A 25906-nucleotide genomic window follows, 5' to 3' on the forward strand; every position below is an offset into this window, starting at 1 on the left:
TAATTCCAATGAGTTATATGCCCATCATGAGCGCTCTGTGGCCCTTCAAAGTCGAAAACGTATAGCGCGTTAATTAAAAAAAAGACAGCAACCACCGAAACATCAACGGAGCGCAGAAAAAAGAACTAAAAAAAAAGCGCCAAAAATTCCGCTAAAATTTCGCCTTGCGGAGGCAGCGGCGGATCCCAAAAGAGCGGCCGGCTACCGAGAGCAAGCCCAGGCCAGCCCAGACCAGGGTCCAGGATACCACTGTTCAATAACTAAATAAAACACTCAGAGGATCTTTAGACTGAAGGCGAAAAGGCGACAGGGAGGCAGACACAGGCAGCCACAATCAAGCGAAAATTCCTGGCATTTTCTGCTTCATTAACAACACACAACGCGGCCATTTCGTTTTGTTTGAGCCAAGTTTACCGCTGACGAAATTTACGCACGTTGGAGGACCCTCCTCCCGCCCTTCTACACCCCCGATGGAGGCTGAAGGCTGCTGGTTGCTGGCTGCTGTCTGTATGCCTCCATTTACCTTGATCATCCGTTGAGCTTAGGTTTTCGGTGTGTGTCGGCTGGCTCGGCTCTTTTTGGTATTTTAATTAGAAACCAAACAACGCAAAATGCATTGCTCGATTCCCAATTCCCGATTTCGCTTTCTCTGCTTTGGGCCTTTTTCTGATCTGTTTCGTTGGTGTTTCTGGGGTTTCTGGCTCGCTGGCTGTCTCCTCTCTGGCATTGTAGTTCCCAACAACCCAACTTGCATTTGGTTTTCACATTCAATTAGCGCATATTTCAAATGCGATCCCAGGCAAACGAACATACATATTTCTGATCGACAGGAAATGCTATCGATAGAGGGGGACAAGTTCTTCGCTCTCTTTCAAGATCTGGAATGCATTGATTGGCTCCCATTATCCATACTTTCACTGCAGTTATAGAAAATGTTACCACTTTTTGTTATATCGTTTTACTATCTTTATTGGTATTGCTTTATTGCTGCTAGATCAATGTTAAAATAATAAATAAATATTACTACACACATACACACGACGACGTATAATACAATACAAAATCTGCTGAATCTTAGGCCTTATCCGTAATTCCTTATGCTATAATTATTGCGTACAATTGCAAACAACTTTTAAAGTCTAACATGGTTGCGGCTTGGGCTTAGATCTTACGCTCTAGGGATATCTATAGACAAAATACAATAACGGTAACTGCTAATTTACAGTATTTACAGCTTAGCCTAACCATCTATCATCCATCGTAGACGCACCCATGAGAACTATGTACAGAACTACGAGCATGGTATCGCTTTAATGTTTAATGAATGTATAGTAAATGCGCGTCTGGGTTACACTAAATATCACACTGTGTAGGATGTTGCTTAGCGAAGAGAAGAGTTTTCCGGAATTACACTAACCGTAGAGCGGCACTAACTAACTAACTAACACACTAGCACACTAACTAACTAACTAATTGGGCCTCTGCAAGGACACACAACTCTGTGGGAGCACTTCTTGAACCTAACTTTGTTAAATCATCCACTCTCCACACTCCACTCCTCATACTCGTATCAGTTGTCAGAGCACCCCCTAGGACTTATTTGCTATTGCAATTACACTACTAATGCACTTGGAAATCGCGCCCGTGCTCTGGCAATTGGAACTTTTTAGCGGGGTCTGGGCGGTTGGTGAGATCACGGCACAGAGCCGGCCCCGCTAGACCATCACAGTGGTTAGGACATCTACGCCATCGTCGCAGGCTGGCGGCGGCAGCGACTTGCAGTTGATCGATCGCTTGCCAAAGTCCTTGCGCGGACTGTCCAGCGATCCCACCGTATTCTTCTTCATGTCCAGGTTCTGTGTCTTGTGCAGTAGTATTTGGGAGCCGCGCTTGTGCGCCTGCTTCAGCCCCGTGCTGGAGTCCAGTTCTCGCTCGAAATCGCAGGGCGGAAACAGCGGCTGCGAGCGATGCAGCGCCGAGCTGCTGGCCGCCGTGGCTGCCAGCTCTGGTGCGGGATTGAGGCTCAGTTCCATGCCCGTGGTGGACCTCAGGGAGCTGGTGCTGCCCTTGATGGGATTCGTATACCGGCGCAGGTTCTCCTCGTTCTGCAGATTGTTGGACTTCTCCTCCTCGTGGCGCAGGGCATCCAGGGACGGGGTCAGATTCATGCCCGAACTGCTGCGATAGGCCAGGCGCTGCTTCCAGTACAGGCTTATGAATATGGAGAATCCCACGAGGACAATGAAGACGCCACACAGCACGCCAATGAGCAGGCTGTGGCCCGATCCATCGGCCACTCGAGCCGTCTCCAGTTTGACCTCCAGAATGGAGGTGAGAGCCGCCAGCTTGGCGTGCTGCAGCTCCAGCTCCTTGCGACGCTGGATGCCATTCAACTGTCGCGAGCTGAGCAGCTCCCCCAACAGGGCCACGGCCACCGGCAGCTGTGGATCATTCAGTTTGCTGGAGGACTGCAATGAATCGAAAATTGTAGTACTCCTAGAAATAATGGGACTGTGTCTACTATCACTTACCACTGTCAGTTCGACGGTGTCATTGGAGCCGCTCTTGAGATCGCACAGCACCATGAGCAGACCCGGCTCCTGGCTGCGGGCGCTGGGGGGCTGCTTGACCAGCTGCGCTGCCAGCAGCACACGCACCAGCGAGCACAGGCCCTCCACCGAGGCGCCCCTGCCCACCCGCTCCAGGTCGAGGAGGATGGTGAGTCGTGCACAGTTCTCGTTGACCAGCGCCTGGTTGGGCCAGCAGCTGGCCTTCGCCGGCAGACTGGGGGGAGCGACACGCCTCGATGGCTCCAGGGCCCGGCAATCGCCGCGCACGTTGCAAGGTGGCGATAGGCAGGTCTCGCTCAAAGCCGGCACACACACCTCGTGCTGCTTGCAGACACCCGACAGATTCGACGACTTCGAGAGGGGATCCAGCTTGTAGCAGTTGGGCAGCCCGCACCAGAGATTGGTGCAGCGCGAGGTTCCATTCTCGCAGACGCAAGCATTGCAGTGCTCATCGTCTTCGCTGCGACCGGACAAAGCAGTGTCCAGCCAGTTCTGGCTCTGATTGAGAGCCGCATAGGGGGAGATGGTGTTGCTGGCATTCAAACAGGCAGACTTTGGATCGGATAGCACTATGGAAAAATAAACCGAGATTACAGAAATCATTCTGCCAGCATAGGTCCAAGATCTCTCTCTTACATATCTCACAGCGCAGTCCATGGCGACCTGGTGGACAGATGCAGCTGTAGCCGCCAATCCCGTCGATGCAGGTGGCCCCACCCTGGCAGGGCTGTGGCGAGCACTCGTTCACGTTGATGCGGCAGTCGGGTCCGGAGAAGCCCTGGGCGCACAGGCAGCGAAACCAGCCCGCTCCCGACTCGCAGGTTCCGCCGTTGTGGCACGGCTGGCCGCGGCACTGATCGATGGACTCGGCGCAGAACAGGCCCGTCCAGCCGGGGGCACAGCGGCAGTGCGGCTGCAAGGCCTTGTCCGGCGCCCCAGGCATGCAGGTTCCTCCGTTTTGGCACTGCCCGGCATAGCACCCGGTGGCCCGTTCCGAGCAGCGCTTGCCTGCAGGGGAAAACGAAACGAAAGACTTAGGCAACGAACTGTGGGATTTTTGTTTTCGCGTTGGAAAGGAGGAGAGAGGATTGCCATGACCCAGCCAAGCCATGGCTTGAACTAATTGGAAAAGTAAAAGTGTGCTGACATAGATCGATGTGGGGCCATATCTCCTGTGTCTCTATCTCTATCTGTATCTGTATCTAAATTGTAGCCGAATCTATTTTCAATTTCTATATCTGTATCTGTGACAAAAAAGCGAAACGCGTGAAATATGCAAATCGCAAATTAAAAACAAATATAAATCATTGCCGAGGCTTGGCTTTGCCTTTGCCTTTGTCTTTTGGCTACATTTTACCCCCCATAGGTGCTGGCCCGGTCTGGTCTGGTCTGGTCTGGTCTGGGGCTCTGCCACATGTGGCAAATACTACAATCGCAAGCGACTGCGACTGCGACTAACGCGCTCTCGTACTCGTACCAGCTCTAAACCGAAGCTCAGCCGCGCATTCGCTTCAATTTGAAGCCGTAATGACTGCCAACTTTCAATGTTCAAATAAATGCGACCGACTCGATCAGCGGCCGTGTGTGAGTGAGCTCTTAACGTGGCCGACTCTCTCGTCTCTCGCGCCCATTTAGAGCCCCCCAAGCGTTGATAATGCGCCTGCCAGCCAGCCAGCCAGTCGGCTTATAGCAGGTTTTAATGCTCTAACTAAAAAGAGTACGTTTCAACATTGGAAAGGCAGGCAATCGACAGCTAATGTTCGAGGCCATTCAAGAGCATCCACACTTCAACTTTTAGAACGACTCTCACTGGCTTCTGGCAGGACTACTTTCGATAATCTGCACCTCTGATTTTGTTCACACAATTTCAACTTTTGCCCCCCCAAGGGTATGCGACTCTTCGGCATGGGAAGGATGGAAGGAAGGAAGGCCTAACACATCACATCACATCACATCCCATTCCAGGCAGCGGCCTGCACTTGTTGCAACGCTTTGACGTTCACTTTGGCGGCCGCTTAAAGCGCACCCCCTCGCTGCTCGTCTTGAGACGAAGACGCAGCTCAACTCAACTCCACTCGACTCGACTCGACTCACCTGTCCAACCCGACATGCACTCGCATGTAAAGTCGCCGTCACCGTCAAGGCAAATTCCGCCATTTCGACAAGGATTCGGCGAGCATTCGTTGAGATCTGCAGAAAGTTAATGAGTTTGCTGTTTCTGCCGTTTCGCCGTCTCTCCCGCCGCTGGGTAGATTACTCACTGTGCTCGCAGAAGGTGCCGGTGTGGCCCACATGACATTTGCAGAAGGTCCCCACGTCGCTCATCTCGCAGCTGCCATGACCGCTGCAGGGCAGCCCGCTCGGTGTCGTCATGGTCGTTGTCGTGGTCGTTGTCCCCGCTGACGCTGCCGCTGACGCTGCTGCTGTCCCTGTCGCTATGCTGCTGACATTGGCAAAGCAGCCCTCTGTTGAGAAGACATGATTAGGCTTATTATTGTAGAGCTGCGGCTAGGATCAGGGAATTTCTCGGCAAAAAGTGCGCCCAAGACAGGATTGATGGGCTTAATGACGTCTTCATGGGGACGAGAATCGGTTCCCATGGCCAAGAGGAAGACCTCCTTTAGGTCTATGTTCTACTCACCGTTGCAGGGCGGCTGCGAGCAGAGTGGACGCAACTGCTCGCAGTGCTTGCCAGCGCGATCCGGCGGACAGTGGCAGTAGTAGCTGCCGGGCGTGTTCAGGCATCGTCCTTGGAGGCAGGGCGACGGCGTGCAGTGGTCCTTGGCCTCCTCGCAGAGCGAGCCCGAGTATCCCAGCGGACAGATGCAGTTGAATTTGCCAATCATGTCCACGCACTCGCCGCCGTTGCGGCACGGCGAGGTGGCACACTCGTCGATGTCCGTCTCACAGTCGCGTCCCGAGTAGCCGGGGCCGCAGGCGCACCGGTAGTCGTTCACCAGATCGATGCAGCTGGCACCGTTCTTGCACTGGCCCACGCAATCGTCAAGGTTCTCGGCACACGTGGCACCGCCCCAGCCCTCCAGGCACTGGCACGAAAAGGAGCCGGGCTCGTTGATGCATTCGCGGGCATTGATGCAGGGCCCAATCGTGGAGGCTGCATTCGAGGCGGCCACCGCACTGGTCAGCGCCGCCAGCAGAGCAGCCGAGCTGCTCAGATTGCTCCCAATGGCGGCGCTGGCCATGGTGGTCGTCAGCAGTGTGTTGGCCGAGACGGCCTGGGCCGCATGGGGAACCTCGCATTCGTTCACGTCCACCTGGCAGACATCGCCGCGCCACTCGGGCGGGCATTCGCAGCGAAAGCCACCGATTAGATCGACGCAAGTGCCACCATGCTCGCAGGGACCTCCGGCGCATTCGTCGATATCTGGGAACAGAGAAAAAAGAGAGGCAAACAGAGAGATTGGTTAAGTGCCATCCCCAGCTGAAGTGCAAATGTGTTGATTTTGTTGTTGAAGATGCTGCGGTGCCCACCATCGAGCAGGTGGTTCAGATCGGAGCCAGAGCCCCGACTTAAGCCCAAGCTCAAGCCCGAGTCATTGAACTGACGTGCGGATTGTTACGAGTATATGTATGGCCTATAAGTATTGGTAACCAGCGTCTGCGTGCCTGGCTTATCGGTTCCCTGAAATCTTTGGCTGGACGCTTCCTTCTTCTCATTCTTGGCTCAGCTGCTGCTGCTGCTGCTGCTGCTGCACGCAACTCATTTGTTTGTTTTGTGGTAGGACTGATAAGAAGCGCCCCCAAAAAAGTTCTGACCCTTGGCATGCCATTAGCAAGGAATTCCCCATCTCGTCGGGAATTTAAGGTAAACTTTAAACTTTAATTAGTGCTTAAGAAATACAAAATTTAATTAGGCCAGTGCAAAAGGCCACAAAAGGTGGGGTATATTCCTGATCTTCCCACGGAAAGGACTTCAATCAATTGGGGGTGCCACAAATTACACGCTCGCCGACGATCATCTCCTACTACCAATAACAATTGAAAGGGCCGTAAATTACTTAGCAATCTTTCGCTTTTGGGAACGGCAACTCAATTAGCTTACAGCCTTATTGCATTGCATTGGCTGGCAAATAGTTTCTGGTGAATGTTTCCGTCGTGCTCCAATTGGAATGCAAAACCGAATCGAACCAAATTTGCGGGCCACCGTGCCACAACAGCAACAGCAACAGCAATCTTAATAAAAGAAACGGCAACAAGCGGCAACAACAATACGAGTACTGACCGCCTGTGCGTGCTACGTTTCATTTCATTTCATTTCATTTCGCTACAGTCAAATGCGTGTGTGCTCAATTGCATGATCGAGCGGCAACAGCAGCAGCAGCAGCAGCCGTGGCAGCAGCAACTAGCTTTGGCAACTGCTGCTGGCCAAGAGGAGCACCAGCTGGAGCTGGAGCTGTTTGCTGTTGCTGTGGCTGTGGCTAATCGCGTGCTGCAGAATAAAATTAAATCAAAACTCACTTATTTCGCATGTCGATCCCGTCCAGCCGGCCGCACAGCCGCAAGTAAACTCCGCGGCCAGAGGCGTCAGTGGCAGGCCTGGGGAGGAGCCGAGGGCACCGCCGTTGCTGCTGCCATTCTGCGACTCCTGGCGCAGATTGGCCAGGCTCCGTATTGAATTGCGACGGCTTATCGGCTTGCCCATGGAAGTGCTCATGCCACGCATGATGCGATACACTGGCGGTCGTGTTGCATTCATCGGCTGCTAGTATTCGTAGAGAGAGAGAGGGAGAGAGAGAGAGCGAGGATAGACAGGCGGCGGGATATTAAATTATTTTATGGCACTGCGAAAATGTCTATAAATTGAGGGCTTACCTTGAGCGTACATGTGCCGCCATTGCGGCAGGGCTGTGTGGCACACGGATGCTCCACAATCTCGCACTGCTCGCCCGAGAGGCCCTCGGCACATGTGCAGCGATACTGATCCGGTGCGGTGTTCTCGCAGGTGCCGCCATGCTTGCAGGGTTCATGGGTGCCGCAGTAATTTAAATCTGTCGAGAGCAGAGCGAAAACTATGAAATATGTTCGGCCACGCTGTCCGGCCACAGCCCCGATATTATCGATGATGCTGATGCCTCCCATTCCCAGCCAGCTTCGGCCAGCATCGGCCAGATGTGCCTGGTAATTGCTTGGAGAGAGGTCACTTACCTTGATCGCACAGTATGCCACCCCAATTGGTGTCGCAGACGCACTTCCAGGCGCTGCCATTGCAGGAGCCATGCTTGCAGCCGGGATAGACCATGCACTCGTTGCACAACGGGCCCCGCCAGCCGGGTCGGCATCTGTGATCAGCGTCCAAGGAGGAGCCACAAAAAGGAAAAGAAGATGTGGAAAACGTTGATGATGAGTTGGGGCTGGGGTTGGGCACTAATTGAGCGTAGAGAACCCTAATGGGTTGGCCTAATTGGAAGGGAAGCAGGGGATTGGTCTCCTGGGGGGGGGTTATCCATAAAGGTTCAATCCGTATCTTGGGAAAACATTCGCCCCATCATTCATTTTTCGCAGACATTTCAATTTGGCCTGGGAACGCATTTGGCCAAAACCACCACCGAATTGGGTCACTTTGATCTTTGGCCTTGATGCATCAAATGCTAAAGTGGCCGACTAGTGGCTGCTGCCACTTCTACAATTGCTGTTCCTGGTGCGGCTCCTTCAGCTCCCAAGATTTTATCGCCGCAACACGCCAAAGTGCAGAGGGATCAAAGTTAAATTGCCCGGCCATCCAGTTATCGCCGCCAGCCGCCAACCAAGGTGCTAACTCTACAAGCTCCGGGCATGACGTTGCCGGCGATAGGACAGTCGCCAGGCATGGGCCTCAGACTCCCAGTCTCCCGGCCTCCCAGCCCAACCGACAGTCGACAGTCGACATCGTTGTTCGATGTCCATAATTTATGATTTCATTAAAACAGCAGCCTGTTGTTATCTGTAAACGAATCTATTGCAAGCTCTCTTTCGACCTGGCTCGCAAATGGGCCAGCAACGTGCAAACAGCAAAGTAATTTTTCTTCTGGCTTATAATTGTTCCGCCAGAGAGCGGAAATCTCTGCGAGCAGATGCTTTGGACAGGCTCTTTTCTTTGATGGTTTCTAGGCCACACTAATTATTGCTATTTAGAATCGGCACAGACACAGACACAGCCGCAGTTTGAGCCAGGACCAATGCCAGGGCCAGGGGAGATGCGGCGCAAGGAGCGCATCATGATGCCAGCCAAGAAATGCAATCATGGCCGCTGGCTCACGTATTCTGTGTTACGCTGGAACATTAACAACGGCAACAACAACAACAACAACAACAGCACTCCTGCTGCAGGAACACAAACGTTTTTTCGTGCCACAGCCGCCTGTGGATGTGGATGTGGCTGCGGCTGTGTCTGTGGCTCCATGTTGCAGCCGTCTGTGCATGACCATTCCATGGGGCGGGCAAAGGAGACGATCAGCATTGGCTATCGTGCGGGCGTTTGATTAGACTGAACTTGAGCACTGCTCCCCAGAGCTGGGACTCTGGCTCTTGATTGCAGATTATATAGTTGGTTACAACTTTATAGCACTAACACTAGCCGCAAGGCTATTCGGGTTATCTCCCGATGGGCAGTTCCCGGGTGAGAACAATTTAATAAGGAATTGGATTCGGACTGGGAATAGGAATAGGAATGCGGAATCCGCTTCAGCTGGCGATTGATTAGGAGCCCGATTAGATCCAGGTACTGTACTGCTCTCCCATTCGATCTGTCTGGTAGATCATTTGCATCCGTTCATCTCATGTGAGAGAAACTCTGCCAGCTATTTCACACATCCGTTGATGGCTCACAAAAAAACAAGTGGCCCCCCCCTCCTGGAGCTATAGAACCCATTTCTCTGGCTGCCACTCTGATCGCATAAAAAGAAAACCACTCTGCTCTCTTGGGGCTGGCCATTATAACAGTGTGTCGATCCCCGATCCGTCCCGGCCCCATCTGCGGTGCCAGGGCCATTAAGCGACCCCAAAGTTGTTGGCCAGATGCAAAAAGTGTCATAATCACATCGTTAAATGGGGGTTCAAGTGGAGAGTGGAGAGCGGAGAGTGGAGAGCGGAGTGTGTGGCATAATTACAATGTAGAAAACTTGACCACTTACTCGCATTCGCCGGGTCGATCACACTTGCCATGGACGGGATCACAGCCGGTCTTGCAGATGGCCTCCTCACAGTTGACGCCCTGCCAGCCATTGAGGCAGAGCTTCTGACCCTCTGAGCCGCAGGCATAGTGACCGAACTGATCGTCGCGCGGACGACAGAAGGTCGTGCAGGTCGTGTTGTAGTAGGTAACGGCGCATTGCACCCGGACGCGGTAGGTGATCCGAGCATTACGGCCGATGTGGTCCAGTGTCTTCCACTCCGGCGACGGCAGTATCACGCCCGAGTATGATGTTTCTTCAATTAACCTCTCCGCATCTGCATTTTTTGTGTGTGTGTGTTTTTTTTTTGTCGGATGGTATAGGATGGCATAGGATTGGATTGGATGCATGACAATTGGTTGTTGTCGTCGTCGTCGGATTGGGATTCGGAGTTGTCGTCGTTGTTGGTGGCATCAACGTTGGCGTTCCAAAGCGGAGGAGTTGGCCATAGAGTGGAGAATGGAATACAGAGAATTTAGTTAGTTGTTGGCACCATTTTCAGTCTGCGGCTAACTGGCGTCGTCGCTGGCTCCTCCATTTGGCTAATTAAGCCAAATGCCCGCCGGGTACGAGGCCTGCCTCGTCGACAAGCGCACAAGCCCACAATTGCCACCGCACTTACCTGGATAGGATGTGTTGTACATATCCAACGCCTGCAGTATCAGCGTAAACGACTTCTGTAATTGAACAGAGAGAAAAAAGCAGAAAAAAATAACGAAATGAGTGGGGAAAATGCAACTTTAGTTTGGGGTTTTCAAGTTTGACTTTGCGTTGACGCTAATGGACAGTTTAATCTCAAGTCGCTTTCCGCTGACTGCTGCCCCAACCCCTTGCCCCATGCCCCATGCAAATGAAGACAGCGCCTCCTCAACCAGCAAACAAACAAACAGACACAAACAAAGCGATCAGACAACGGACAAACAAACAGATACAAAAACGAAAAAAAGATCCAAGCAAAAAATACTTTAATTTCACGCAGGAGAGAAGACAAAGCCAGCCACGGTGGGGGCTCCTCCACTCCAAGACCTAGTCCAAGGCGGACTGGACTTTCTAAACAGCAAGATCGCCTGGCCGTGTCCATGTCGATGTCCATGGCATTGCAATTGGCCAAAACGAAAATACAACAAAAAATTCCATTTTATTTTGATACCCTTAATGGGGGGATATTAGGATTTTGAGCAGAGAAAGGTGGCATCGTTGAACCCATGAACTGCTGCGGGTATATGAGTATTATTGATCAACGTTCCTGCTTTTTTTTCTGCCTCTTTAAAGAGTATATAGATCCAAGATCTGTTGTTAAATGATCATTCGAAAAACTGTCTGTTTCTATAGAAAATTCTATCAAAAGCTGCTTCCAAAAAGAACCGCTATAGGACTGATCTATAGAGCACCAAAATCTGTTTGCTATAGCTATAGCTTCATTTGATCAAAGTTTTATCAACTAATCTTTAAGAGTATCTAAGCTTCGACCCTGAATGGTGTCCTGCCTTTCCAGTTTAGATTTGTTTTGTTGTCGTAGTCGTAGAAGGTTGCTCCTCCTTTGCATGGGCCCTATAAAAATTGAAGATTCGCCGTTTGTTGTAATTGCTTGGACTTGGAGCAGCCGTTGAAGATTTCGCGCTGGGCAAAAAGCAATTAAACGACGACGTTGTCTGGGATGCCGCCGCTGGATGCCAGGAAATGCTCATTTAGCAGTGGGAGGCGGCCATGGAGAGACGGAGACTGCAACTGGAGGAGGGCAGAGATCTGTTCCCATGTAATTGCCCTGGCGACGCGACACTAAATCAGTCCCAGGCAGACATTGGCTAATTGCAACAGCCAGAACAACTTGACACAGTTTGCAAATCCATCCATCCATCCAGCCATCCGTCCGCAATTGATGACACTGCCCCACCGAGAGAGGGGATCGTCTCAAATTTCAATTCAATTTCCCCACCGTCGGATACGTCGACATATCATTGTCATGCGAGTATTTGCTGTCATTTTGTGGGTCTGTTCCGGTGGCTCGAGCTAAAATCTAGCAGGCCAGCAGGAAGTTTATCAATTGAAAATGGCGTTGAATTTGGTTTTAGATTTCATCAAAACGAGAGCCAAACACGAGCCAATGGACAGATGCCTGGGATTAATGGAGAGCAACAATAGTTAATATGGAAAATGGAACCCTTTATTTTGCCCAAAAATCAAGTAGCAATTATCGAGACAATCCTCAAGTCTCTCCGGATTGGCCACTGAACTGTTAACACAATGTCAAGAACCTTGTCTCAGGTCCAAAACGAAAGCACTTTTGAGTAGAGAAACAAAAGCCTCGTATTCGTAGCATTTGTGGGGGCTGCAAAATGTATTGGAAGCGAAACTCAGTTTTATTTGGGCAGTCATTCATATTGATCTCTTGAGAGGGTAAAAAAGTGGAACAAGTCCCATCCCAAAAGAGGCACCACAAATTCCACTCGAGAATGCTCAATGGTTGCGCACGCGCACTCCAAAAAGCCTCGAAAAAGCCAGTTGGAAAATATTGTCAAGTGAAACTCATTTGTTGTGGATTTTTCTGTTTGGCCTCCACAGCAGTTCCAATGTTTCAATGGAGCGGAGAGCCGAGGAGCCGAGGAGCAGGCCCTACACAAGATCTCTGGTGTTTGACAGTTACATTGAAGGCTTGATGATGTTATGATGTTATGATGTATGTACCTCTACCACTACAAGTATTGTATATAGTCGCTGCTCGAGGGAACCAACTTCAGCTTCAAGTATTTCCTAAGTCATGTTTATAAGTTTTAACATGCCATTCACTCAATCATCAGTCGAAAAAAAGAAGTCATTCAATAAAAAGTGGGACAATTGTTGGTCCCCAGTTCGGCAGCTCCGAAAAGAGAGACAGACTCTGTTTTCTTCAGGTGATTTTTTGAAGATTTTTCATGAGTTTGTGAAAGGCTTCTTGAGGGTGCCCTCGCCCTCTCCCCCCCCCTGATCGTCTGACTGTCTGTCAGTCTGTCTGTAGGCCCCAGTCCCAGTCCCAGCCCCAGTACCGTAGTATGCAGAATTTGCCACCAGCCAGGGCAAACATTTGCCAGGTTTCGTTTCGGCACCCAGTCGAAGTCGGAGTCGATGGAGTCCATGGGTCCAGCACATGTGTGGAGCATTTGAGCGCTCAGTGCTGGTGCTGGGCAAAAGGAAAAGCAAAAGATTAAAGCGAAACCAAAGCGAAGCGTAACGTATCGCCATCGCCATCGGCCGAGCGACAAGCGCGACAAGGTAATGTTCCCACGAAACAGGTTGTCCGCACTTCAGGCCACGACTCGCGCGGCACAGGGGCACAGTCGGGGGCTCGATGGCGGTGGCAGGGGCACAGAACCAGCAACAAGGCAGAGACCCAAGCCCCAAACCCAAGACGAAGACCCAGACCAAGACCCAAGACTCTGACGCATGCCCGTTCCACAGCGACTGACTCAACACCACCTCCGCGTCTCCGCGTCTCCTCCTCTCCACCAACACCACAGGGAGACCTGCCTAATGTAAACGACGGCGCATGCGCATGCCAACGTTAGCGTCAACAGCGACTGCGGCTGCGCATTCAACTGCCTTTGGCATTAGTTTTGGGCCGGGCCAAGGCGTGTAATTGTTAGCCAAGTTAGCTCCGCAAGAACACAGCAGAATAGCCAGATACTCGAACAAAACTTTAATTCAATTCCGCGACTACAAGCCACCCCAGTCAGGTTACATTTTTTACCTTAACCGAGTTAATGTCCCCCACACACACAGAACAGAACAGAACGGAGCACAGATCGCTTGGGCCACGTTTATTCTGTATTCTGTATGCTGTATGCTGTGTTGGTATTTTCACAGTTCTTGTTCGCTTTATTTCTTACCATTTTGGCAGTCATAAGCCCGCATTATGCTCACTTAATTAACCGAAAGCCGCTTAGGAGCCGGCCAAGAAGTGAGGGAAAAATATAAAACATGAAACACAATTTTTAATTGCTTTTTTTCGGCTACCGACTGGAGAATCTATACAGCAGAAGGGCTATATGGTGCTGAAGATGAATAAAATGGCATAAAAAGATGCTCTCGAATGGTCAACAGAATTAAGCCGATTTTCACGCCAGATTATAGCTCAAAAGCTTGGAATTTTTGGCCACAGGAAGTGTCCCAAAAAAAAGAGAGAGAGAAATTCTGAACACCCCCTCCTTGATAGATGATATATCCCTCGAATGTGTGGATATTCTTATCACTGCAAGTCGCGGCACGGGCTGGCAGCTCATTCACATTTCTGCTGCCGGCTCGGGCTTATCGCTTCGCTCCGCTCTGGTGCTCTCCAGGCGGAACCGAGACCCGAGACCCGAGACGGTACCCCTCTAACTAGACCCACAGCGAAAATGAGAGCTCGAAATAGCTCGTGCCAAAAGCGTGCGTTTGCATTTGGTTAGAGAGCACGAGTGGCAGAGAGGGGATAACGAAGCGAACCGAAACGAAGCGGAGGATAAGTAATAGACTAGACCAAACTTACCGTCCATCGAAATGTAAAGGGTAACACAATGGCTCCCACACCCGGATCGCTGAGCACAAAGCTGGAGCCGCCCAGTATCTTGGTGGTGGAGTTGCCAAACGAGCAGCCCGTCGATATGCTGGCACCCTGCTCCGTGGTCTGGTACTCCTTCAGGCACAGCCGGAATGCCGTTGTGCATGGTGAGCAGCCTGCAAGAGGAAGAACATTGGTTCATGCTTTATCATATGCTCGTCGTAAGTACTATATAGAGTCGTGTAGATGTATGTACAAAGTTCGTTGTCGGAGATTGCATAATTACTCTGAATTAAAAACAAAAAAATATGAAACAAAAGAATGCAAATTCTGATAGAAGCGAGGCAAAAGACCTTGACCGCCTCTTTTTTTTGGGACAGATAAGCATTATACTCCATGTATTAGAATGAAGATAGCATTTAAGGAATGAAGTAATACTCGTATAGAATATAGAACTGTTCTGGTTTTACTTTCTGTGCGATGTTTTAGCAAAAATTTGATCTATATTTTAAGATCTCTAAAGAGTAAGGGGCTAGAGAAGAGGTAATAAAGAATACAGAATATGGAGAGGAAACCTCAACAAAACCCAAGTGAATTCTTCTAGATGTTGTGCAATTTTGTTATGTGATATTTAAGTAAAGTTAAGGCAGGATAAATCCATAAAGTTGGTAAAGGAAATGCATTGAAAATTCCACAGAAAGCCATCAACATCTTGTAAGCAATTTTCGGAGAAAGTAAAAGCTCTTTAATCTTTAATAATTAAGACAAAATATACTTTCAGTTAAAGAATTTCTTTTATTGAGATCTCAAACTTACCCGTCGTTTTGGTGGCCCTCAGTTCTGGGGGCATGCCGCAGCAGTAGCCGCTCAGCAGATGGCTGTTGGTATTTGAGATTTCTAATATTTCCAGCTCAAAGTTACCAGCTGCGGATATCTGTAAGACAGAGAGAAGAAACATGATTATCGAATGGTCACAGAAGGGAAACAAGATTATCGAATCGCTGGTAAATCATCGGGTTGGGGTTCGGGCTCGGAAACAAGCGAACAAATCCAATCCCCAAATCGTTCGAATCAATCATGGCCTAAAATAGGTGAATCCCAGAGGCATTCCCAGCTGGATTTCCTCCCCCCCAAACTCCAACACCAACTCTGTAAATCGAATAATATGCTCAACACTTTATGGATCTGATCGGATCGTATCGGATCTGCCAGCTCTTTTGCCGGGGCTGGGGCTCTAAAAAGCTAATAAGCCACCTAGGGCGCTCTGATTGGGTTCCGCGGTAGAGGTTTTAATTAAAAACACAAAAAATGGTATGGCATGGTGGATGGGGGGAATACTACTCGCGTACAAGAGGTGAAAATCAGAAATAGACATTGGAGTTTTTGGTTAGGCAAATGAAAGGAGCGTTTTGATAAATCTAGCAGCAAATGAAACACGAAAATAATGAGAAATATTTTCCAAACACAAAAGCCCCGCTTAACTGTACTGAAGACTGGAGTGGAGTGGAGTGGAGTGTGGACCAATCCAGCATTTCGGCTCACTTAATCAAACGAGATATCCAACAGTTTGTATAATTTAGAATGCCTTTGTCTGCCGTCAGCAGAGGCAACGGGAGGGGAGGAAGCCGGTTGGCAGAGAGAGGACCTGAATATTGCAGTGGAAATTGTGGTGCTCTGGCCACAAATCAAAAGCCTATCGATACGAGCATTTGCCATAAAATTAATAACACATTAGATCGCCGCGGCACTCGCACGGGCTCCAAGACGCTTCTGATAAATGGTGCATAAAGTTTAACTATTCTCAGGCAAATCGCTTATCATAATTTAGCCGCCAAGAACTCCTAGGAACTGGCCAAGTGGAAGCTGCTGCATCTGAATCTGGAAGCTGCGTCCTCCTCCGAACATCAACTTTGTATTTTTAAGGCCTCTACCGAGAGGCCTCTGCTTCTGCTTCGTGAAAAATATGCTAATGAAAACTTTTAGGCCTGGACTTCTGGCTTTTATGGTTTCATATTTCAGTAAATTTATTGTCATTGGCTTTGGTAGCTGGCAGTGTTGATAAGTTTATTAGAAATAAATTGCAATTTAGCCATGCGGCCGGCCCGGCTAACGGCATTAGCCAGTTTAGTTCGAGCCAAAGTCGTCGCCGTTGCCATAGTCGTAGCTGAGCCGTAGCCTGCACCTGCACCTGTGCACCTTGTGCCTCAACAACAACAAAAAAAAACCAAAACTTCTTCCAGCTCTCGGCTCCCAGCTCCATCTTGAGGCTCCATCTCGAAGTTGATGTGGCCGGCCAGCCGCATGCATTGTTGATCATGCCATAGATCAATCAAATGCAACTGGTTGCTCCTCTAAACCCTCCTGCACTACCTCTACCTCTGCTCTGCCTGTTCTTTGGTTTCTTTTAGCGTTTTCATGTGAGATTTCCTTTTGTTTGGCCAAGACTCCGACTCTGGGGCTGATTGGATTCTTGATCGAGAGATCTGTTGGCCGGTGAACCGGTTTCAGGCCTGCTTACTATTTATTTATCACATTTCTTTTGGGAACTCTTCATTCATGAGGCAAGTGCAGCTGCTTCTGCCTCTTGGGCTCTGGGCTCTGGGCCCTGGATGCATCCGCTAATATTCGAGACAAACTTTTGACGTAATCAATTCGATTAGATAAAGCCCCTCCATGGCCCCCGAAAATGCTAAAGGAATTAGTGATGCGGCGCCACATGTAAACAGGTCGCTTAATGAAGCCGCCAGACGAAATTGATGTGAAATTAAATGAAATTTTAATTAAACCTGCAGTTGCCCAAGAAACGGAACGTTTTGTTGGCCATAAATGCGATCGAATCGATGTATCCACGGGGACCAGCATCCAGCATCGTGGGAGCTCATTTTGCCAACTCATTTGCCTCGAGACGACTGCCTTTCGAATGTGTCGGGGGCAGGGGCAGAGGCAGGGGCAGAGGCAGGGGGCTTTTGGTTATTTTTCACATTTCTGATTTCGCATCTTTTGGGATCTGCCGCTCAGTTCGTTTAATACGCAGCTTATGATCAATAAATGTCAGCTCAAATGAGAGAGATCCTCTGGCGAAGCTCCTACCAAAAAAAAAATAAAAACTGGGCTAATTCGACTTGACGTGGGCTGATCAGAGTGGATCTTTACGAGTAGCTGAAGGCAACTTTAAAGCATTTCCTTGGAAGTGAACCATTAATCGCCGCTACAAAATACTTATTTAACTTTTATTTACTTCATTAACAACTAAATAGTTGCAGCGGTAGTCCACGGTCCGCAGTCCGCAGTCCGCCTCTGTCCGCCGACCATTTAGGCATCCATTTCTCATTTGTCGGAGGGACGGACGGACGGACGGACGACGCTGCCGGCGACTTTTATCGCCTCGCTTACCCTAAATCAATGCACTCAATCCCCCCCAGATTCAGCCTGCTCCTGGCCTGCTCTGCTCTGGCGGCAGATAAATGTGTGTAATCAATTTGATTGCCCCAAAGTCTTGCATGCCCGATACCCATACCCATACCCATGGATACCCATGCCTTGCTATTGAGTCTGGCTCTGATGGGAGATCTCTCTCTTCTTGGATTCTAATGTCCGACTCTTGGGCTGGTTCTCGCGATCGCCTGCGTATTAATCAAATTGTTGTTTGTGTTTATGGTGTGTCCGTCTTCCTCCGTTGCCTGCCCAGCTCTCCTCGTGCCCCCTGCAACAGCGATTAATTTTTATGTATTTTTGAACCGTTCGCTGGCTGCCGTTGGCCTCTCTATCGCATATCGTTGCTATATACCTCTCTGTGCCTCTGCGCCTCTGCGCCTCTTTGCCTGTTTAATTGCCGCTCGGGCCGTTGGGCTTGGGGCCTCTCTGTTGGCATCTCAATACATGTTTAGGCACTTTGTGTAACACTTTATGGCGGCTACACCCCAAATACTCCAAGCTATGCCCCCGGACTACCGTCGCGGACGGTCAACCTGGTGTGGGAACCATCACGGAAAGATGGTTTTGAAAGATAGCTCGTCCCACTAATCGGCTGGATCGGTTTCAAAAAGGGTCCTCGGAATTCTTAGTCATTTCTTATTTGTTTAAAGTGGGGAAATGTCTTTATTGTTTAAGTCTAATTTTGTGATGAAATCTTTCAGAATGTGGAACTTTTAAAGTTCCAAGGCAATCAGGAATAAATTTGATTAGAATCGGACTATAAATTACACAGTATTATGCACAGCTGCCATGGGAAAGATCAATTCAGTGTTTGTGGGAAAATTCATTTTATTATATCGTATATTGCATATTTTTGAGTAAAATAAATGCAGAATAAATTCATAAGTTGACTTTTATGTTGTTTAAAAACGGATCTATTCCTTTCCTATCCTTTTAGATATTTTGCACAATATTCTAGTACTATTTTATCACCGCCAGCCCCTTGGCAATCTGCAAGCCTTGCCTCTATAAAAAAGCGATCCCTATTAAACACTGAAACCCGTCTGCATTCAAAATTGATAAATCACTGAATTGGTATTAAACCAAATCATCATTATTTACGTCCCCCATCATAATTCCGGCGCTGTGGGCCTTTGGCCATTTTGGAATTCACCAAAAAGTTGAATCAACTTTGCTTTCGAACACCCGCATATATTTCGCTTTAAGGCTTATAGCTTTTCGAATTGTTTGCTCTGTTTTTCTGGGGTTTGTTTTGGCTTACCTTATGGACTAACAATATTAAAATTAAAGCAATTAAGTTGCAGGCAGACTTTAATGATCGACAATCGCTGATGGTCGATGGCAGAGCCGAGAATTCCCTTTGCCTGGGCCTCTGTCTCTGCCTCTGTCTCTGCGTCGTTGTTGTTGTTGTTGTTGTCGTCGACATTCTCAGGCTGTCTGTGGATGATGCTGCTGCTGATTCTTCTGCCAATGATGTGGCAGATGATGATGGCTGCGATTCTGTTGATTTTCGCCGAAAATGTTTCCTAAACATTGTGTACATTCTGTGGGCGGTTCGCGAGCGTGATGCTGGTTTGGACCGATTTCTCGACAATCTCGATGGGGGAGGGGACTGTTTGCACAAAGAATGTAAATCGGAGTTGGTTCTTTAATTAGCCCATATATGGAGATTTTTTTGTTGCTATTGCTGTTGGTTGGTTTCTTTGCTCTTGTCTAATTTTCAATTTGTGCACAGAAATTTCAATTTGTTTTCGCCGCTGTTTGTGGAGGCAATGGATTCCGAGTATTTTGTATCATTTTCTTCACTTTTTTTCCGCCGTTGGGTGTGTTTTGTTTTGTTTTGTTAATGTTGTTATCACAAATTATTTTTTATTATTATTTATATGTACTCGTACTCGTACATCGTTTGTATGGGTTTTCGTTTAGTATATTTTCATTTGTTTTGCATAAACTTCCCACTTGATAGGCGATGTTTTATTGCTGTTGTTGTTGTTGTGGCTTGGATGTTGCTGTAACAAAATAATTGTTGAACAAAATGGAATTGAAACGGGCTGCCAAGTGCTGCTGGTGGTGCAAATCTATTTCAATGCATTTGACGCATGCATCATCAACGCTAATTGACACGCAGTTTGCTGTTGTTGCTGCTGTTGCAACCGCAAATCGGCAGCAACAAGTGGCACCGCCATCTGAAGCCGGCTGCAACCGCAGCAACATTTACTTTTGCCAGGGCAAGCCGCAAAAAGCGGCAGCAACGTGCAGCAAATGCAAATGCAATTCAATTTATGTTAATTTAACGCTGTTGTTGCTGCTGTTGCACTGCCTGTTGCTGGCTGCCTCTGGCGATGGCTGTTGCCGTTGCTGTTGCTGCCTCTTCGGCCTCTGCCTCTTCCTCTGCATTTGCCTTTGCTGGTGGAATGGAGCCGTGTCTTTGGCCACAAAACAATTTGCATCTTGTGCGCATATTAATTTACAGATATTTTCACTCTTGCCCACATTACTCATTCTTCACTCTCCTTGGGGCAGCCTTTTGGTTGCTTTGCCTCCCCTGAGGCGCCCCATGAATCCTCGGGACCCTCTGGCGGATGATGGCCGGGTGTTAATTGCCCATTTAATTAAGTAATTTGCTTGAGGCCTTCTCCTCGCACAGCCCCATCCCCGCCACGGAGCGGAAGTCGTTGACTTTGAATCGAAACTCAGATGCTGCCACTGCCGCTGCGGTTGTGGCTGCTGCTGTAAGGCATGACCGGAAGTGGCTTTTGCAAGTGGATGGATGCTGCTCCATGGAGCACTCTACTCTCTTTGCTACCCGCCCCCCTCCCTGAACTTTCACCGAAAGGGTGCACACTGTTTTAGCAATTTGCGGAATGATGAATGAGTGCATCCAACTGGGATGCAGATGGGGAACTAATGGATGCTCTATCTCCTCTGTGGAATATGGAATACTTATCAGAAACTAATGCTCTTGATTTGGGAGATAATAATTTGGGTAGTGAATATTATTCATCTTGACTTTAATAATATTTCTACAATTTCAGACTTTTTAGACTCTAAATTAAAGTATTTCAATATCTATTTCTGTTTTTTGTCCTCGTATATTATCTTCTTCCAGGGTACTCTTTATTTTCTGGTATATTCGAGAGACCAGTTCTCGGATAAATCCCCGTAGTTATCAAAGAATTCTAAAGGCAGGGCGGACTCTTGAATGAAACGATCCGCATAACGACGGAATCATGCCATATGGTAAATGCTCGCTCTCTTGCTCTCGATCTCTGGCTTTTCCCATGCCCCACAGCCACAGCGGCACACCACCCCCACTTGGAGTCCCTCTATCACTGGCTTGTATTATTATTATTTGTATTATCTGCTGTTCTGGTCTGGTGTTCTCTTTTTCATTTCTTTCTTTCACTTGGCACGTTTCAATTCCATTTCGTTGCGACTGTTCCTATGGCAATCGAATGTACGTGTGTGTGTGTGTGTGTGTGTGTGTGTGAGTGTGTGCCCGCCTTATCAATGGACCGCACAGTGGGGACACTGGGACACTCGGCGGACGACAGTGGGGCCACCGCACATTGTTTGCACTTTTACTTTTATATATCTCATTCTCTCTCTCTCTCACTCTCTGATTTCTTTCTTCTTTCTTTCCGCACTATTTTGTGATGGCATTGTATTTTGATATATATTGTATTTAATGTTGTATTTAATTGAGAATTATTTCCGCTTGCTTTTCTCACACAACACACCAGCTCTCAATCTTGAAAAAATAATCACAAACATAGGCACGGAGAAATGTGAAAGATGTCGATTGATTGTTGGTTGTTAATGATAATCTTTTCCATTTGCTCTTTTCGATTACTCTTCTTTGGCTGCTTTTGCCGTCATTTGTTGTAATCAGCCAGCAATTTAATGAGGGGGGCGTGGGGGGATTGTAGCACACTTAACACTTTCACAATTGTTGGGACAGAGGGGTGGAAGAGGAGAGATCACAGTTCACAGTTCACAGATCACAATAATCCAATTTTCGTTGAGATTTACCGTTGCAGAATGTGGACTCATCACCGCTTGAAGCACGGCGCTCGACTAAACGCGTCGCCACGAATCGTTAACCGAATCCTGCGGCATTTTCAGCCCTCGAGCAGGCAGCCTCAATCCACATCCACCGGGGGGCGGAGCAAATCACGCGAGAGCACTACAGAGCAGTGGTGGCTTAAGAGAGCGTTGGCCAGCTGCAGATGGTGGTAGCACTGGTGGTACCATCCAAAGCACAAACGGAATCGTATGGGTATAGTATCTCTAGCTTCCGCTGCTTGCTTTTCGCTGCTTGCGTGCGCTTCAGGGTTCGAGTCGCGACTGATTGCCGCAGGGGCACAATCGTGCTCCGATCCGCTCTATGGCTTTGTCAGCGCTTGATTCAGTGCCGGAGTCTCTCTGGAGTCTCCCTCTTCGGGGACACTCTCTCTCCTCTCCCTATCTCTCTCTCTCTCTCTCGGGGCACACACGTCGTTCTCTTCTGGGTGAACCGGTTTGCTCTTTAATGTGTGCTCTTTAGGCAGGCGCTGATTGGTTGTCCAGCCATAGAGCCCCGGGCTCCTGACTTGTTAATGGAGTTACGAGTACGAGCCGCTGTACGGCTGCCGTTGCGCCTGCGCCTGCGTCTGCGTCTCCGACTACTGCTCTCGAAACCGAAGCTTCCGTCGTCTTCGTCTTCGGCTGCACGCATGCGTGGCCGGTGGAGCCCGAGGCGATCTTTATTCCCTTGTGGTTTTTACGATTCCAACTTAATTATGTTTATAAATGCGGCCACCGTACGTACGGTCACCGGGTGCATGGTGGCACGTTGACGCGGCGGCACGACGGCTCTGCTGCATGGCAGCAGCCCAGGAAGGAAGGCCCAGACCTGCATTCTGCTCTACTTATTGTAGACCTAGTCCCTGCCCCAGGGCTCCCCGTTTTATGGGTCGGCAATTAACACCTGGTCAATGGTTCTCCTCCCACAATGATTTTTGGGCTAATATTTTCGGGTGATGGGGGGGGTGGGGGTGGGCATGGCATGGCCCGGAGTGGGTTTTTAGCCAATTATTGGCTGCGCGGACGGAGATGGTGCGGCGACTTCCATCCAATTATATGCATTGCGAGTGTGTATAAATCAAATTTAAATGCAACCGGCCAATCGAGGGGGACCCAAACAAAAGACTTAAGCCACAAACTTGGCAATTACATGCGGCCAACAAGCTAAAAGACAGGCTTGAAGCGGCAGCATCTTTGTTGTTGCTGTTGCTGCTGTTGTTGTTAGCGGCTCATATTTCTTGAGGCGCATATCTAAATATCGAATCATGTTGCTGATTTGCGCTGCCGCTGCCGCTCCATTGTTGTGGCAGCAGCAACAGCTACCAATGCAGGAGCAGCAGAAACAGCAACATCAGCGGCAGCAACAACAGTTGTCTGCCCACAACAGCAGCAGCAGCAACAACGACAATAACCACAGTTACACAGAAAGAAAATTAAGCTTACAATTTCTAATTCTAATTGAATTTCCATATAATGTTCTTTAGATGAATGATGTAGAAATAAATCTATGGCCTTTATATTTTCAGGCTATGCAGACTTTATAGGAATATTTTCTGTATGACACTGGAATATCTCTCAACTCTATTTACTATTCCGATAATTTCCCAATTGATTTTCATCATTTACTTGCTGATTATATATTTTTTAGAGTGTAGTAAATCTCATTGTGGCCATTGTGACATGACTCTTGTTCGACAATAGATAAAACAAATTGACTTGGTGTGTGCCCAAAATGTCTTCTCTTGGCCATTTGCTATGTGACTATGTTGCTATTTGTGCTATTGGGGTCGATCCCTCCATCCCGTTTTGGTGGGCGTACCTCGGCGTTGGGGTTCCTTGGTTGGGGGCAGCCGTCGCATCGCGGCTTGTGGCTCCTTTGTCATCTTTTTTTCTCAGTTCCCGAAGAGGAAAAACTGCACTACAATGCCCATTATCAAGGTACATATCTGCCAGCACAGAGAGCCCAGAGCGGCAATTGTACGGCGACAACGGCAACAACCCACAACGGCAACAGCAACAACTGCCACAGCAACAACAGTAACCATAGCGATGTCCAAATATGTTGCAAGTTGGTGTTATTCTTCACACGGCATCATAAATTTCACGTATAATTGACGCTTTCAGTTATATCAAAATTGGCTAAAAGGCGACGACCAGCAACAGGCAACAACAAAAGATAGCAAACAGAAACACGAGGCTTCTGTTATCGACGCTTTAGATACCCTTCCTGACGATCTATCGTATGGGAGATAAATGATAAATGGAGAGTCTGTAGTCAGCGTGATAAGTAATGATATTCGTCTAGAGCTTGTGCTCTTTAATGTAGAAATAGTAAATTTTCCTACCAAAAGTTTTTCTTTTATGCCGACCAAGTGTCACCTTACCATTTATCTGATGTAGAACTCTCCTTCCTGCTGTGTATTCCAATTGGTATACTCCCAAAACCAACAAGTGGAATGTCTATGAAGGAATGGTTTGGTTAAATACATAACTATTCGGATGAATCTCATGTGGCTAGAAAATCCTTCCTTCTCTCCATTGCAAACTTCTTTAAAAACTCTAAATACCCTCTGCAAAGAGGCAACAGCAGCAACACCAGGGAAACACCAGAGCAACAACACCAGCAACAACTTTTGCGTTGGTGGCCAGCAGTCGGGGGACTCCAGAGACACCAGAGTCTCCAGAGATATTATTTTTGCTGGCTTGTAGCCGACTGTGGTTTACATTGTTTTCGTTTTGATTTCAGCTAATAGCCAGAGCCACTGCCACAGTCAGAGACACACACAGCGACAGAGACAGAGCCAGACGCGGAGGCGGACTGCGGACTATGGAGTGAGGAGTGAGGACTGCGGATTCCCAGGTGGACAGACAGACGGTCAGCATCTTACAGGTGTCTTTTGTGTGCGTCTCTCATAATTCGAGTTGGTGTTGTGTGTTGGCCGCAAGTTGGACACTTGTTCGGCTTTAATGGCATTTCTTTGTTGAAATTAGCTTTCGTTTTGAGGCGATTTTTGGGTTTTTTGCTGCCACATGGAGGAGTTTTGGCCAGCAGACAGATGCAAAAGTGGAGCGGAGAGGCGACATAAATCCATAAAATCAAACATATTGAGTAATCAAAATCAGTACAGGGACGGACCTACCCTCCCAGCAGGAACGGAACACACCCCCTTCATCAGGCAGGCACCACCACCACCACCACCACCACCACCCCCGTAGGACAACCAGTTGGTTGAGTTCATTAAACAAACAGGCAAATATGTTGGCAATTTCAAGCAGTTGGTTTTACACCACTCAACATTTTATGACAGATTTTTCAAGTGTTTTTTCCGCCTCCTCCTTACGACTGCTGCTTCTGCTTCTGCCTCTGCCTCTGCCTCCGACTGCTGCTGTGGTTCTGCTTCCGCTGCTGCTGCTGCTGAGGCTGAGGCTGCAGTGGTGGCGGTTTTGTGGTTTGTGGTTCGCGGTTGTGCCCTTAGCTGGAGGTGCATAAAACATTGCCTTAGGTTAGTGGTTTATGTAGGCTTTTATTGGTTTTGTGCCGGGCAAAAAGATTTATGGGCCATATTTTTAGCGAGAAGTTACGGGTACTTGAAGCAAAAACCCAACGCTAAGGTCAAAACACTGGGAATTGGGTCTAAGTTCAGTTTAAAGGTGGAGTCTTTACTTAAACAAGATTGCAGAAGCTTCCTTTGGGGAAGTACAAAAGAGCATCAAAGACATCCTTCAGTCTGTAAGATCTATGAGCCCTTCAAAGAGCTGATAAAAGAAAGGATAAAGTATTTTCTTAAAAGAATCTTGGTGAAACATATTCCGAGCTGACTTTGAAATACACGAGAATATCACACTAATTAAGCGCTGGAAGTCTAGCCTACGTCCTCCTTGAGTTGTGGTCATTCGTGAAAAGGGATATATGGTTTTCTTTAAGAACTTCAAATACCATCTAAAATATCCTTTTATGAACACGGGTTCCCTGCGGTGTATACAGAATCGATGTAATGTGCACCAAAAAGGAACCTTTTGAACGCATATACTTAACAAGAGACACAAATTTGGTTGTAGACCTGTCATAAAATATCGTACAATTCTATAGCACTTTGACCAAATTAAAGCTTCATTTAAAGATTCCAATTGCTAAGTAAATACTGAGAATCTTC

The 25906-nt window shown here is 48.3% G+C and overlaps 1 protein-coding gene across 2 annotated transcripts; it reads right to left on the reverse strand.

Annotated features, from left to right (window-relative positions):
- Positions 1 to 942: 942 nt before the first annotated feature.
- Positions 943 to 22037, reverse strand: LOC108156955 (protein serrate). 2 transcript variants are annotated; one of them, XM_017288732.2, is made up of 15 exons: positions 21720 to 22037; positions 18949 to 19696; positions 15069 to 15186; positions 14241 to 14428; positions 10362 to 10416; positions 9701 to 10016; positions 7737 to 7870; positions 7404 to 7579; positions 7050 to 7290; positions 5212 to 5955; positions 4832 to 5035; positions 4665 to 4760; positions 3207 to 3578; positions 2532 to 3139; positions 943 to 2468 (listed from the first exon to the last, which is right to left on the reverse strand). In XM_017288732.2, exons 2-15 carry the CDS (start codon positions 19228 to 19230, stop codon positions 1716 to 1718), a joined length of 4287 nt encoding a protein of 1428 aa, XP_017144221.1. In that variant the 5' UTR covers positions 19231 to 19696; positions 21720 to 22037; the 3' UTR covers positions 943 to 1715. The 2 variants fall into 2 exon arrangements, with proteins under 2 accessions (XP_017144221.1, XP_017144220.1); XM_017288731.2 differs by having other exon boundaries at positions 7050 to 7293.
- Positions 22038 to 25906: the final 3869 nt, after the last annotated feature.

The sequence above is a fragment of the Drosophila miranda genome, chromosome 2, assembly GCF_003369915.1.
Source record: "Drosophila miranda strain MSH22 chromosome 2, D.miranda_PacBio2.1, whole genome shotgun sequence".
NCBI classification, from domain to species: domain Eukaryota; kingdom Metazoa; phylum Arthropoda; class Insecta; order Diptera; family Drosophilidae; genus Drosophila; species Drosophila miranda.

Bases quoted from the DNA above. Each gene is read 5' to 3' on its own strand.
- LOC108156955 (XM_017288731.2), bottom strand. From the start codon at position 19,230: ATGTACACAATGTTTAGGAAACATTTTCGGCGAAAATCAACAGAATCG. The intron at 15,187-18,948 runs GTAAGCCAAAAC...TCTGTCTTACAG, and splicing joins TAATATTGTTAGTCCATAAG to ATATCCGCAGCTGGTAACTT. The intron at 10,017-10,361 runs GTAAGTGCGGTG...CAAAAAATGCAG, and splicing joins GTACAACACATCCTATCCAG to ATGCGGAGAGGTTAATTGAA.